The sequence below is a fragment of the Felis catus genome, chromosome E1, assembly GCF_018350175.1.
Source record: "Felis catus isolate Fca126 chromosome E1, F.catus_Fca126_mat1.0, whole genome shotgun sequence".
NCBI lineage: Eukaryota > Metazoa > Chordata > Mammalia > Carnivora > Felidae > Felis > Felis catus.
Window position 1 is genome coordinate 60,593,464 of NC_058381.1, and position 14,047 is coordinate 60,607,510.

The 14,047-nt window shown below is 65.5% G+C and overlaps 1 protein-coding gene across 1 annotated transcript; it reads left to right on the plus strand.

Annotated features, from left to right (window-relative positions):
* Positions 1-700: 700 nt before the first annotated feature.
* Positions 701-12,619, plus strand: GCGR (glucagon receptor). The gene is made up of 15 exons (XM_023244313.2): positions 701-967; positions 5,253-5,427; positions 5,537-5,639; positions 6,349-6,456; positions 6,530-6,651; positions 6,747-6,853; positions 6,941-7,097; positions 7,186-7,345; positions 7,422-7,482; positions 7,704-7,773; positions 7,995-8,083; positions 8,204-8,342; positions 8,418-8,459; positions 8,814-9,947; positions 12,351-12,619. The coding sequence occupies exons 2-14, from the start codon at positions 5,362-5,364 to the stop codon at positions 9,042-9,044; spliced, it is 1,455 nt and encodes a 484-aa protein (XP_023100081.1). The 5' UTR covers positions 701-967; positions 5,253-5,361; the 3' UTR covers positions 9,045-9,947; positions 12,351-12,619.
* Positions 12,620-14,047: the final 1,428 nt, after the last annotated feature.

Consider the following 14,047-nt stretch of genomic DNA (forward strand, 5'->3'; position numbering starts at 1 on the left):
TGGTAAGAATGGAGGTCCGAAGGGCACCCCCACCCTGGGATGGGGTGTGCGGCCGGGCACAGAGATGTGCTAGAGACCGGCTACCTGTAGCCCAGCGGGGCCAGCTTTAGCTCTGTTCCGGGGACAGCGGGATGGGCGGCAGGGGTGGCCTGCAGGTTCCAGTGCCCCCCTAAAACGGAAGTAGAGTCGAGAGAAGGGTCCCAAGGACAAAGGGTAGCACCAGAAAAGGAGCTGGGCCAGGGAGGCCGTCCTGGGTGACAGTGGGTGGCTGGTCAGGGGTCGACAGCGGAGAAGAGACCCGATAGATTCCAGAGAGACGCAGAAGGAGAAGGGAGATTTGCTGATGGACAGGAGGCCTTGGGACACTGCCCGGTGTCCAGAGGCGGGTGGGGTGGGTGGAGGAAGTCCCTCTGGGAACTGGGAGCAGGTGGGGGGAGAGGGCTTGGGGGGGGGACTGGGAGCTGTGAAGGAGAGGGAGAGAGCAGGGCAGTGAAGAGGGCGAGGGGGGAGTGCCACCCTGGAAGCCACAGACACCAGATAACGTTCTAGAAGGAGGGAGGACGGTTAGGGTCCCAGGATGCTGAAAGGCCAGGAAAGAGGAGGCCCCAAAGTGTCCCTGGGGTCTGGTAACCCTGAAGTCACTGGGCACAGAGGAGGGGCTGGGATTCAGGCTTTAGCCCCCTCCGGGGGGGGGGGGCGGGGAGGAGAGGGCACCCTCAGGAGGGTGAGCCCAGGGCAGAAGTCTGGGGAGGAGGAGGTTGGGAGGAGCAGAGCGTCCCCGGGGCACCGGGAGCAGCAGCGGCATCGGTGGGAGGAGTCGGGTCCGGTGGCACCGGCAAGCCAGCGGTGCTGGAGAGGCCCCGAGGGCCCGGGGCCGGGGGACACCCCACGGGCCGCCCTGCCCCCACCCAGCCCAGTCTGCCCCGTGGCGCGCTCGGAAGAAATGTCCCCCAGAGCCGCGGCGGGGGTAAGTCGGGTCCAGTCCGCCCGGCATCCGGGAAAGAGGCGGGGCGGGTCGGGGAGCGCGGAGGGGGGGCGGGGGGGCGCGAGAGGAGGGGACGTCGAGTCACAGCCCCCCTCCCGCCACGGCCAAGCTCTCTGCGCACCCCCACCAGTCCCCCCCGCGTCTCCTGTTCCCCGGGGTAGCCGCTGACCCGACGCGACCCGGTCTGCAGACCCGTCCCGGGGGTGGGGGTCCGCAGGGCAGCGATCTGCGGGCAGGAGTCCGGGACCCGGGCGCGTCCGGAGGGCGGGGGCGGGGGCGGGAGCGCGGCGCCGGGTGGGGGAGGGCGGGCGGGGACCCTCCGTGCGGCTCCCCCTCCCCCCACCCCGCCCCCCGCGGGGCCGCTCCCGCCCCCGCCCCTCCGCCTCCGCCGCCGCCGCCGCCGCCGCCGCCACCGCCACCGCCACCCAGCGTCGCCGCCGGAAAGTTTGCGCGCGGCGGGCGCGGGAGCAGAGCGGGCGCCGACCCGAGAGCGCGGAGGGCGGCGAGGAGCCGGGGCCGGAGCGGGAGGCCGAGCGGCACACGGTGAGCAACCCGGGCCCGGCCCCGAGGGGACGTTCCCGGAGCCCACCCGGCCAGGGCCCGCGGGGTGGGCAGCGCAGAAATGGCCGGCGGGGACCCCTGTCTGGGCCGGGCGGTCTCAGGGCCCGGGGTGTCGCTGTCCTCACCCCGGCCGACACCTCCGTCCCCATCCGATTCGCCCTTCCAGCTCAGACGGTCAACCGGGTCCCGCACCGTCGGGCAGTCTGGGGTCTCCTCCCTGGGGAGGGCGGCCGGGGTTGCGGGCGGTGGTCCCGGCGGCCAGGCGCTCTGTCCTGCGGCCCCAGTCAGCTCTCCACTCCTGTCCAGCACCCGCCTCCCTGGCCGCCTGCGCAAGGCGCCCACAAGCAGCTCTAAGGAGACACCCCAGAGATTCCCAGGGGGAGGGCAGAGGCAGTCCTGCTTGTCCCCTTTGGCCCCAGCTCCCCAGAACAGCCCCCCCTCCCGGTCCCCCCAGCCCCAGGTCCTCAGGACTCCCACTGCATCATCCCTTCTCCCGGCTTCCCCAGGAGGGGGCGAGTGGCGCTGCACCCTGCCCGGCCCATTCTTCCTGGGGCCCACACTTGTCACTTTGACCCAGAGCGAGGGCCGGTGGCTGACCTGCTCTGCTCTGCCCCCACCATTCCAGTGCGCCCCCCCCCCCACTACTTCCAGGCCTCGGGGTTTCTGTCCCCACCCTGAACCAACTGACCCCTGACGTCTGGGCACCCGCATGGTCACAGGACTGGCCCTGGCTGTCTCTTGGTCCCCCAGCGCTGGGGGATGAGGGTTGGAGGGGAATTGTACCCTGGCTGGCATCCAGGTCTGCCCCGCCCCACGGGGGTGGGGAGGACACGGGAGTCAGGCTTTGTCAACAGCCGGTGGCCCCTGATCCTGCCCTGGGGCCATGACCTTCCTGCTGCTTGCTCTGGTTTCACAAAAACACCCCCCACCCCCACTACCTCACACCCCTTTGAGGCTGGGAATCCTCAAACCCACCCATTTGGATCGAGGGGCAAACAGGGGGTGACCAGTGCAACCTAGCCGGTCCCCTGGACCAACCACCCATTCTGGGGCCCCTCCTCCAGTCCAGTCTGCCAGTCCTTCAGCTATCCCCAGTGGAAGCTGGTGGGATGGTGGCTGGGCCGTGAGCACCTAGGAGTGGTGCCTCGGCCAGGCTTGGGGCTGGGCACCCCCTGCAAGCCAGCCCCATAGGTGGTGTGGGGGGCGGCGGAATCCAAGGGGGAAGGGGAAAGGGGACAGGAGGTGAGCGGAGCAGCTGGGGAAGGCCACCTCGTCCTTTCCTAGCCCACCAGACCTCCCACGAGGCCCCTGACTCTGCCTCTCCGCTTGAACCCCTGCCCACCTCTCCAGCACTGAGCTGACACTTGTGCAGGGGCAGTCCAGGACCAGGTCACCCGGTCCACGAAGGGAGGAGGCTCGGGTCCCTGGCGGGCCGTGCCCCACCCCCGCCGGCTCAAGCTAGGGTAATAAGGTGGAAAATAGCTAGCTCTGGAACTGTGGCCGATGGGGGGCTGGGGGAGCCCCAGAGCCGCGTCTCCGCCTCTGACCGCCTCATCGTCTCGGCTTCAACCCTCATCCAATCCGGCAAATATTTATCCCGGGGCTGGATTTCAGTGCTCCCCCGCAGTAGGGCAGGGGCCTGGCCACGGTCATCCCGTGTGGCAAAGCTCATTTACTCCTCAAGATAGGGAAGCAGGGATCCTCATTTGTAAAGTGGGGAAACTGAGCCTCTGGGAAATTAAATTCTTTCCCCGTGGTCCCAGAACCGGCACGGGGCTGGCACGCGACAGGCCCTCTGTTGTGGGGCCGGCCTGGCATCTGGGTGCCGAAAGCCGGGGCCCGAGACCCTCAGCCTTGCGTGGCCGAAAGTCAGCAAGGTGAGCTCCCCTTTTCCAGCCGGCTGCTCAGGTGCTGCCAGGCTTGTCGCGGCCGCCACCCCCAGCTGTGGTCCGAGGGGCTGTCCTTCTGGCGTGGAGCTCCTCGCTGGTCCCTGCGGCTCCGCCGTCTCCCCATCCCCAGCTGCGGGGCTGGGCAGGGAAAACCTACTGGGCGGTCCTTCCTTCCTCCCCGCGTCCCCTGCCTGCATCTTCGCTGTCCGCCGTGCCCCAGCCAGCCCTTGCCTCCCCCTCCCTGCCTCTCAGGCCACCCCTGCACCTCGGAGCCTGCCCACCAGCCCCTCCTCTCCCTCCTGCGAGAGGCTGGCTCCTGCCTGTTCCTTACCCACCCAGCTCAGTGGCCGGAGCCGGCAAGGGGCAGGGCAGCGGACGGGGCTGGCCGATCAGCATCAGGAGATAAGGCCCCTTGGGCGACCCCAGGGCTGGAGATACCTGAACTGGCCCTCGTTCTCCACCTGCCTGCCACTTTCCCTGCCAAAAGGGTCCTCCACACTGTGGCGCCTCCGCTCCTGAGCCCTCAGCCAGCGTGTCCCCTCGCCTGGCTTGTAGACTGGGGACCGGTGACCGTTGGGCGAGGCTTCTACCCGGCTGGCCTGCACCCGTGGTCAGGGGCTGGGTCAGGAGCCCCACAGAAGAGCCCGTCCTGGATCACTGAGCTCTCACCCCACCTGGTGACGTCTCAGGGTCCCCTTAGGGCTGAGGGGTGAATTCAGGGGAGCCCTAGGTTGAGCTGGCCCCACGAGGGCCCAACTGGACGCTGATGGGAGGAAGCTGAAACCTTCCACCTGCCTGCACCCCACTCCGCCCCCTCCCACCCCTGGCCGCTCACTGTCTTCCAGCCAACTGGTTGTCCATCTGTCCATCCATCCGTCCATCACTTGTTCACTCCTTGCCAGGGTGCCCACAGAAGGGATTATCCAGGGCCCTGGAGGCCTCACGCAAGCCATTCCTAAGGGAGTCCACACCCAGGCCCTCAGGGGCCCCTCCCTCCTGCCCTCGGGGAATTCACTCAGAGCCAAAGACAGGCTCCGAAGGCAAAGAAAGTCATCCGATCTGCCACCCCAGATCTCCACTCAGACTCAGGCCAGGCCCAGGGCACCCCCCTGCAGGCACCACCACGGCGGGGGTCCCGAGCTTGGGCAGCCAGCCACCTGCATTATGTGCCCCAGGGGATCCAGGAAGCCAGGCCTGAGCCTTGGGTGGGGCCCAGAGGGTACCCCTCGACACCCCAGTCCTGGGAAGAGGGCACGTGTGTGACAGGGACCATCCTAGGCATGTGCCCGGCACTCCTGGCCCCTGGACGAGGCTGGGAGCTGGCCTGGGGCCGCCTGGATAACCACGGCACTGTGATGGATGGCCCTGGCACCCCGCCCCGGCCTGGCAAGCTGCCTTTCCCAGGGGCTAAGAATAGGTAGGGAGGATGGCAAGGGCCGAAAGGAGGAGGTGGGTAGCCAGGGAGGCTGCTTCGAGCAGCTTTGTCGTCAGGCAGGATGGTGACCGCCACCAGCATGGGGCGGGGAGAGCTCCGGGCCCGTCAGAGCGGCAAGACAGACAGCCACCGGCCGTGGGAAACCCAGCTCCCCCCGGGGGAGACAGCACAGCCTCCACGACCCTGGGCAGCACCTCCTGGCACCGGGCCGGACCCCAACCCTGTCGTTGGCCAAGAGCGACTTCTGGCATCTTCTCCCTCCCGGCTCCCACTTCATCAACAGGACCAGAGGCTCAGAGGGGCGGTTTCAGGGAAGAAGAAAACCCCTCTGGTCGCAGCGGAGCCCAGCTGGGTCTCCTCACCCGTGGGGGTCCCTCCGCAGGCCCCGCTGCTTCGACCGGACTTCCCCAGAGGAGCGTGCGTGCCCAGGAGGACCGCTTTGCCCCAGCCGCGCAGTCCCAGCCAAATGTGGGGGGCGGCCGCTCAGAGGCATGCCCCCCACCCGGCCACACCGCCCCCACTTTCTCCCGCTGCTGCTGCTGCTGCTGGCCTGCCAGGTGAGCACCACGGCCAGACGCCCCGCCAGCCCCCCCCGGGCTCCCACCCACCGGCCTGCCTCTCCCGCTGATGCAGTCCTGTCCCCTGTCCCTTCACCTGTCCGCCCAGCCACAGGCCCCCTCCGCCCAGGTGATGGACTTCCTGTTTGAGAAGTGGAAGCTGTACGGTGATCAGTGTCTCTACAACCTGAGCCTGCTGCCCCCCCCCACCGGTGAGCCCCTAGCCTTTCACCATTCCTGACCCCCTGCCCACCCTCCCCCCGTTTATAGGGGAGCCGCGGAAAGGCCAGTCAGCGACTTATTCAAGGCCACACACCAGGAAAGAAAAGAAACGGTCCAGAACTGGGAGCTACACAGTCCCCCACCTCCCCCGCAGTCCGCTGCTGGTCCCAGGGGTCATGTCTTTGCCCCCATGGAGCTTCAGGCCCAGCGGGCAGATGGGGTGGTAAGGGAGGCAGCCCACACGAGGCCCGGGTGCAGAGGGAGATGGGCCGTCATGCGGCACAGGCGGGGACAGGGACACATAAGTTCTGAGGGTCACTCGGGGTCACCAGGGGTACAGCAAGGGATTAGGGCAGACCGGGAGGGAGGTTGTCCGATGGAGGGAGGGAGCCTGTGCTGGGCCGAGGGAAAGGGGATGTGAGCCACAGACTCGGGGCTGGACCCTGGAAGGAAGCCAACAGATAGGGGTTCGGACCCCAGAGAGGGAGGCGCTGCAAGGGGGCACTGGGAAGAGGGACGAGCCCGGGTGGGTTTGGGGCACGCTGGAGACGGCAGGTGTGCAAGGGGAGTGGGGGAGGGCTGCATGCTGGGGAGCAGAGGATGATAGGCAGGGGCTTCTAAGAGGAGGCAGGACTGACGGCCGCGTAGGCCGGGCCCTGCTGAGGGGCCCCTCCCAGCCCGCCCTGCTTTGCCTCGCAGAGCTGGTCTGTAACAGAACCTTCGACAAGTATTCCTGTTGGCCGGACACCCCTCCCAACACCACGGCCAACATCTCCTGCCCCTGGTACCTGCCCTGGCACCACAAAGGTAACTGTGGAGGGGCTGCGGGGCTTGGCCGAGGGGCCGGGGGCCGGGGGCTGACCGGAGCCTGCCCCTCCAGTGCGACACCGCCTCGTCTTCAAGAAGTGCGGGCCTGACGGGCAGTGGGTGCGCGGGCCCCGGGGGCAGCCGTGGCGGAATGCGTCTCAGTGCCAGATGGACGACGACGAGATTGAGGTCCAGGTCAGCCCGCGGCGGGCGCGGCGGGGCCCCGGGGAGGGGGGCGGGAGGCGGGGCGCGGTGGCGCCCCAGCCCTGACCGGCCACCGCGCTTTGCAGAAGGAGGTGGCCAAGATGTACAACAGCTTCCAGGTGATGTACACGGTGGGGTACTCTCTCTCCCTGGGGGCCCTGCTCCTGGCCCTCGCCACCCTGCTGGGCCTCAGGTACGCCCGCCCACCCTGCCCGGCCCCCCTCCGCCCCCACCGAGGGAAGCGGGCCGGCGGGCAGGCACCGACTCGCTGTCCCCGCAGCAAGCTGCACTGCACCCGAAACTACATCCACGCAAACCTGTTCGCGTCCTTCGTGCTCAAGGCCAGTTCCGTGCTGGTCATCGACACGCTGCTCAAGACCCGATACAGCCAGAAGATCGGCGACGACCTCAGCGTGAGCGTCTGGCTGAGTGATGGGGTGAGCACCCAGACCGGGCCTCCGGGCCTCCCGGCCCCAGGGCGGCAGGTGGCCGCGGGACCTGAGCTCACACCGCCCCTGCGGCCAGGCAGTGGCCGGCTGCCGGGTGGCCGCGGTGTTCATGCAGTACGGCATCGTGGCCAACTACTGCTGGCTGCTGGTGGAGGGCGTGTACCTGCACAGCCTGCTGGGCCTCGCCGCCTTCCCGGAGAGGAGCTTCTTCGCCCTCTACCTGGGCCTCGGCTGGGGTGAGTAGGCCGGTGCGGGGCGGAGGGGGGGCAGGCTGGCTGGGGCCACGGGACCACAGCCGCCCCCTCCCCACAGGTGCCCCCATGCTCTTCGTCATCCCCTGGGCTGTGGTCAAGTGTCTGTTTGAGAACATCCAGTGAGTATGGGCCGGCCAGAGGACAGGGCCGGGTGTGTGGGTGGTGGCCGGACAGCACTGTGGGCGGAGTCAATAGTCAGAGGGGGGGGGCGGGGGGCGAGCCTGCCCAAGGATGGGGGTCACTTCCGGCCCTCTCCCTTCCTCTCCCAAGGCACTGACTAGACCCCCCATGGGTGGGGGGAGGGGGTGCTGGCGGGACCTGAGCCGGCCCCGCCCTGCAGGTGCTGGACCAGCAACGATAACATGGGCTTCTGGTGGATCCTGCGCTTCCCCGTCTTCCTGGCGATCCTGGTGAGGAAGTGAGGCACGGGGAGGGGTACGGAGGCTGCCGGCGTCTGGCCCCCGCCCCCTCCTCCTGGGTGGGCCCCGGGGGCCGAGGAGGCGGACAAGCTTGTTGGCCGCAGAGGGGGAGGCCCTGGCCCTCGGCTGGGACACCAGCCGGTGCCCAAGCCCGGCCCGCGCGGCCGCCAGTGACAGGAGGGGCCGCCCTGAGCTCTGGCCTCCACACACAGATCAACCTCCTCATCTTCACCCGCGTCCTCCGCGTCCTCGTGGCCAAGCTGCGAGCCCGCCAGATGCGCTACACCGACTACAAGTTCCGGTGGGTGCGGGCAGCTTCCGGACCCCGAGGCCAGGAGGAGGCGGGAGGGCTGGGGGCGCGGGGGACACCAGGGCCCCAGCGGGCAGGGCTGGGTCCGGCGGCTCAGGCTCCTTCCCACAGGCTGGCGAAGTCCACGCTGACCCTCATCCCCTTGCTGGGGGTCCACGAGGTGGTGTTTGCCTTCGTGACGGACGAGCACGCCCAGGGGACCCTGCGCTCCGCCAAGCTTTTCTTCGACCTCTTCCTCAGCTCCTTCCAGGTGCCCGCCCTGCCCCCTGTAACCACCCGGCCCCCTCCGGGCCTGGGTGAGGCCCTGACTGCCTCCTCTCTCCAGGGCCTGCTGGTGGCTGTTCTATACTGTTTCCTCAATAAGGAGGTAGGCGGGGAGGTCTGGGACCAGGCCTGCGGTTGGGGTCGGAGGGGAGCTTAGGCGCCCTGGCCTCACCCGTGCAGGGGGCACCCCCCACGTGCATCTGCATTCACTGGCCACGGTCCCCATGATGCCGGGTGCTGCCCCCCCCCCCCCCCCCCCGATGGTCAGCCTCGGCCTGGTGCTCGGGGCGTGCGCGGTGAAGAGGGGGGCCCGGGAACCGGAAGACCCCAGGGGCCCGTGGTGGTGCAGCCCGCCTTGTCTACACCCGGGCCGCCGGCGGGTCCTTCAAGGCTGGGAGGTTGGGGGTCCCGGCGGGGGCGGGACTGGCCCGACCTGCCCCGCCCCCCCGCCCCCCAGGTGCAGTCGGAGCTGCTGCGGCGCTGGCACCGCTGGCACGTGGGCAACTCGCTGCGGGAACAGCGCCACGTGCACAGGCCCCCGGCCTCCGCCCGGCCCCGGGGCCGCCCCCCCAGCGCGAAGCTGCTGCTCTCCGGGGGCGGAGGCGGCAGCAACGGGGCCGGCCGGGACCCCTCCGCGGAGACCTGCCGGGTCAGCAGCCTCCCTGGGCTGGCCGAGAGCCCCTTCTAACGCCCCCGGGGGCCCCGGCCGAGGCCGGACTCGGGTGCTGAGAGAGGGCCCTGCTGAACCACCCGGAGCCCAGGCTGGAGGGACGGGAGCCGGACAGCGGCCCCACCGTCCACCCGTGCCCCGGCGTGGGAGGTCTGAGGGCCTCCCTTCTGCCCTGTGCTGGGGGGGGGGGGGTCGGGGTGTGACGGGAAGCCGTCTGTGAGCGCCTGCCGGTGTACCCTCCAACAATAAAGAGTCTGAGTAGCGGCCGCACCCCGTGGGGAGCTGGGCTGAAAGAGAGGGCGGGGCCGGGCCCAGGGCCTCCCCACGGAAGGGAGCAGCCTTGGATGAGGACTGCAGCTGGTGTGCTGCCTCTGGGAGCCCCCCATTTTCCTGATAACTTGGAGCTGGAACCCCTGAGGGGGTCCCAAAGCGCGAGCGGTGGCTGACAGCGCCCCTCCCCGTCCCCACCGGAGCAGTTTCTAGCCACCCTCCCATGCTGGTTTAGGTGGGGCTCGCCCCGAGGGGCCGGCCCATTCGTTTTGGCTCCCAACCCCCAGAGGGTCACCGTCAGCCAGCGGAGGGGTGTGAAGGGGCGGACGATGGCGGAGGGAAGTCGGCAGGTACCACACTCCTTCCGCCAACCCCGCGCGAATACCTCAGGCTCTCTCCTGGAGCCAGGGCTGAGCTCAGGCCCGATAGGGGCATCGGCAGACAATCCAGAACCGGATGTCCTCCACTGGCCGCTACTCGATCCCGGCTCTAACCCCAACAGTTCACAGACCGTTTAGCAGATGAAGTGGGGAGGAACGGACCCCCCAGAATTGAAATGGTCTGAGTGACGGCAGCAGCACTATTTTCCCAAGACCTCTGCGCCGTCCTGACGTCATCGCTTAGCAGAGAAGCCCGACCCGCTCCACCCAAGTGAGTGCAGCAAGGACACTGTCCGTGGCATGATGGGTGGGCACCCTGCTTGGCAGGCAGCAAGGGCTGGTGCTCACCAGGGAAGAGTGGAGTGTCCTACACAGGAAGAACCAGGCGGTGAACTTAGGTGGGGAGTCCAATTGCTTGGGGAGCACCCCAAGGTCAAGGTTGCCATCTTGGGGATAGTGTGTCTGACGCGGGGATGGAGGCAAGTGCGGGAGGAGGAACGAGTGTGGGGATTGTGGTCACCCCTCCTGAGTGCCCACGCAGCCAGTGCGGTGACACCTGTTGGGCTGTGTGTCAGAGGAGAAAGGAGCCAGAGGAACAGAGAGCACAAGCTAACCAGCCTGCCAGGTGTCCCTGCCTCAAGGACCTGGGAGGTAACCACTGAGCTCTAGGGTGTGGGGTGCCCACAGCCCCCACAGGCCACGTGGGCTGGAGCTGCTCAGGCAGAGCCGGGCTAATTGGAGAAAATGAGAGGACAGAAGGCCTCTCAGGAAAGGTAAATAAAATTACTCACCCGCCAGGCACTGGGGCCCTCCCGAGGGGGCCTTCACCCTGTGCTGCCCACACCCACCGCAGGCCCGGATGTGGCAGGGAGGGAAGTGGGGGGGGGGGAGGTCAGGGAGGCGCTGGAGACAAGTTAGGGGAGATTGAGCTCTTGCGTGGCCCAGGGGGGTCTCCAGCGTTACTGATTGATGGCAGTCTGCAGAGCCGACTGTGCCTCTGTAGGACTGGTGGGCAGTGCCAGCCATGCAGCTGGAAGACTGAGGGCCTTGACCTTGAGGCTTCAGGCTACCCCTTGTGCCAGGGCCTCCCAAGCCCCTGCCCACAGGGCACCCCTGCCAGCCCTTGATGCCTGGAAGCCTGTGTGGGCACAAGGAGGGCGTAAGCTCTCCTTCACGCCAGCTGAGCTCAGGGGTGGTGACTGCCTTGGGGAGTGTGCCACTCACCTAGTGGCCTCCTGACAGCCCTCCCTATCCTGACTCCCTCTGCCCTTATCCTCCTTCACCCTTGTCCCTGTCCCCACGGGAACTGGAGCAGACCAGTAGAGCTGAGGGTGGAGGCGGAGGTCTGGCAGGGGCTGGACCTGCCCAGCCAATAAACACTGGCTCTGACCAGGCAGCCCTGCAAGTAGGGAGGAGGGGGGTGGTTCGAGAAACCCACTTTCTCACAGCCCAGCACCCCCGCCTCTCTCTGCCCAGGAGAATGAACACTCCAGGCCCTCTGCCTTCCCCATCGCTACCACAGTCCTTCACCTCAGGCCTTACCCCCAAAGAATACACGGGTACTGCCTTGCCTGTGTGCACATGCATGTGTGTGTACATACGCGCTACTAAAATGAGTGTGAAGAACAAGAAAGAGGAATACCTAGACTACAATAAACAGGGATCAAACCTAGGAGAGTTGAGGGGTCATTCCCCAGGATGGCAGCTCTGCACCAGAGTGCATCACTAGGTGGGGGGCGGACAGCTCCAGGCGAGACACCCTCAAGAGGACCAAAGTGACTAAACCAAGGGGAAATTTAAATGATCTGGTGGAGAATTCAGGACTTAATTAGTGTTAATACATAGAAAACTAAGCAAATGAAAAAAGAAGGCAATTAAGAACTTCAAGGAAAACAAAAAGTTGGGCAGGACAGAAAAACAATCACAATTTACCACATGGTTCAGCTTCAAATACAAACATAGACGTCATAATGTAAATACTCAACACTGATGTAACCAAAGGTAGGGGAGAAAAAAAGAACTGTCTAGGAAGAACAGTGAATGGGAACGGCGTATGTGTGTAGTGGAAAATCAAGAAGGAACAGCATATGTTTGCTACTTAGAAATACAAGTCAAAGAACCAGCTGAAGAGCTGAAAAGGGTTGCCTGTGGGTGGCGGAGAGGTAGGAGAAGACTGAGGGCTGCTGGTCCACTCTCTGAGCTGCCTCAACCTCTTCCTGGACACTTTGGCAAGCCTCAGCCCCAGATCCTCCCCCTGCCTGCTCCTTCTCTGACCTTTCCACTGCTCAGTCCCTTTTCCTGCTTCCTCCTCCCCTCCCTGACGGCCCTGCCCAGGCACCAGGCCACATTTCTCCTCCTCTCATCAATTTGTGAAAACTATCTTTCTAGATGATTCCCAATTTTATCTCCAGCCCCTGTGGCTCTCTCATATCCGCACTTTGGACCCATCTTCCCACGTAACACTTCAAATCCCACAATCCACAGAGCTCCTCACTGCCCCACCCCCACCCCCAGCTTCCTCTTTCTAGAGTTCACTGAGATAGCCCTAATAGGTCTCTCTCCTTCTACCCTGAAACTGCCTACAGTCCTTTCTCAACTTTAGCAGCTAAAGTGATCATATTACATCCAAGGTCTCTTCCTATGAATCCCATCAGGCCTCTATATCTCACTTCAGTTTACAGAAACGCAGGGGACAGAGGAGCCCGTTAACAGGAGGTGAATGGCCAAATCCAGAGTGTGGGAAACTCCACTTTGAAGCACCCCAGGGTCCTCAATACAAGCAGAGGCAGCTGATGCTCTCTGCCTTCCCATCCTGGGTCTGTGACCCACCAAGAATGCATTTCGATAAGGGGAATGTGGACTGGGGATTATTGTTCGTGCTCGACACATGAACATGCTCAATATTTACGAAATTAAAATTCTGATAAAACTCAAGTCCTAAAACTTGAATTAGGGCAGTCTCTTATAGGAGGCCATTTCATTCGTGAAACTAGGGTAATAAAACTTGCCCCACGGAGTCACTGACATCGAATGAAATGACGTGCACACGCGCAGCATACAACGTGGAGAAACAGACGCAGCCCTGGTCCACCACGCTGCCCGCTGCCCTCACTGTTCCGAGGTGAGGCGTCTCCAGCCACTCGTAGGCAGCCGCACAGCGCTGGCGAAGGCACCTTGGACAGGGAGGTGGCAGTGCAGCTGGGGCCGGGCTCAGCCTGGAGGACCTGTGCCCACCAGAGGGCTGGGCCAGGCCAACAGGGAGGACTTCTGCCCAACCACCACCTCCCACTAGCTAGCCCCTTCCCCTCCCATGTCTGCCCCTCCACCCCATGTCTGCCCCTTCCCCCCTGGTCCCAAGACCCCCTTTATGACCACAGAGTCCTCATCCACCGGTCATAATCTCCAAATGGACACCTGGACCCCAAGTTAGGGAAGGGGTGGTTCCACACCTAGCCGGCATGCCTCCTCCGATCTGCCCTGCCCCCACCTGTCCCCTGCCCCCCGAGCCTCCACCCACCTCCCAGGTGCTCTGGACAGACACCACAGGCTGAGGGCCTCCATTTCACAGAAAAGCTAAGTTTGCAGGGACATGGAGAGTGAAAAAGGCTTCGAGGGGGTGTCCTGTGTTCCCCCCATACACAGTGGTTGGGTGTACGGGTCCACGGCTATCACCACTAGTGCACGAGGCCAGGGAGGGTAGCTGCGGGCACTCAAACCCTCTGCAAAACACCCCACGGGTCCCCAGGGAGCAAACAAGGCCACGTGGTTAGAGGCTTGGCTCAGGGCCTGGCACCAGCCAGCGCCCACTGGCAGCGAGCCAAGGCGGCTGTTTATTGCATGACCTGTCCTTCCTGTGCCCCTTCCCTGGGGAGCCCCCCTCCCCCCACCGGAGAAGATGCCTCCTGGAGCCACCTGTAGGGCCCCAGAATACTCTTCCAGGAAACAGTGTTCCCAAAATAAATTCCAATTTGGCTTATCTGGGCCTGGCCTGCCAGGGCTTTCCAGGTTTGAAGGTCAAGTGCACTTGGGTCTCTCTCAGGGTTCAACGGCCACCCCTTCATCTGAACAGCAGCGAAGCCACTTCCCTCCAGGGTCCAGCACGGAGGTTCAGGGCTGCGGAGGGAGGCTGCTGCCTGCAGGGCCCCACCCTTAAGAGGATGGTCCCCTGAAGAGCATAGAGCCACCCCAACCGATCTCTCCTCCAGAAAGCCCCACGTCCACCTCCCACGGCCCCCCAGGAGGCCTGAACCCCCCTAGAGGATCCCAGGGATCAGATGAAATTTCTGGATTCTGGCGCCTGGACCGTGACCTTGGACCTCCAGCCCCGCGTGGGCTGCTGGGACAGGGGCCTGACAGACCAAGGGGGGCCGA

Excerpts from the sequence above, each read along its gene's own strand:
- GCGR (XM_023244313.2), top strand. The coding sequence starts at position 5,362 with ATGCCCCCCACCCGGCCACACCGCCCCCACTTTCTCCCGCTGCTGCTG. Across the intron at positions 8,343-8,417 it reads TCTTCCTCAGCTCCTTCCAG|GGCCTGCTGGTGGCTGTTCT; the intron begins GTGCCCGCCCTG and ends TCCTCTCTCCAG. Across the intron at positions 8,460-8,813 it reads ACTGTTTCCTCAATAAGGAG|GTGCAGTCGGAGCTGCTGCG; the intron begins GTAGGCGGGGAG and ends CCCGCCCCCCAG.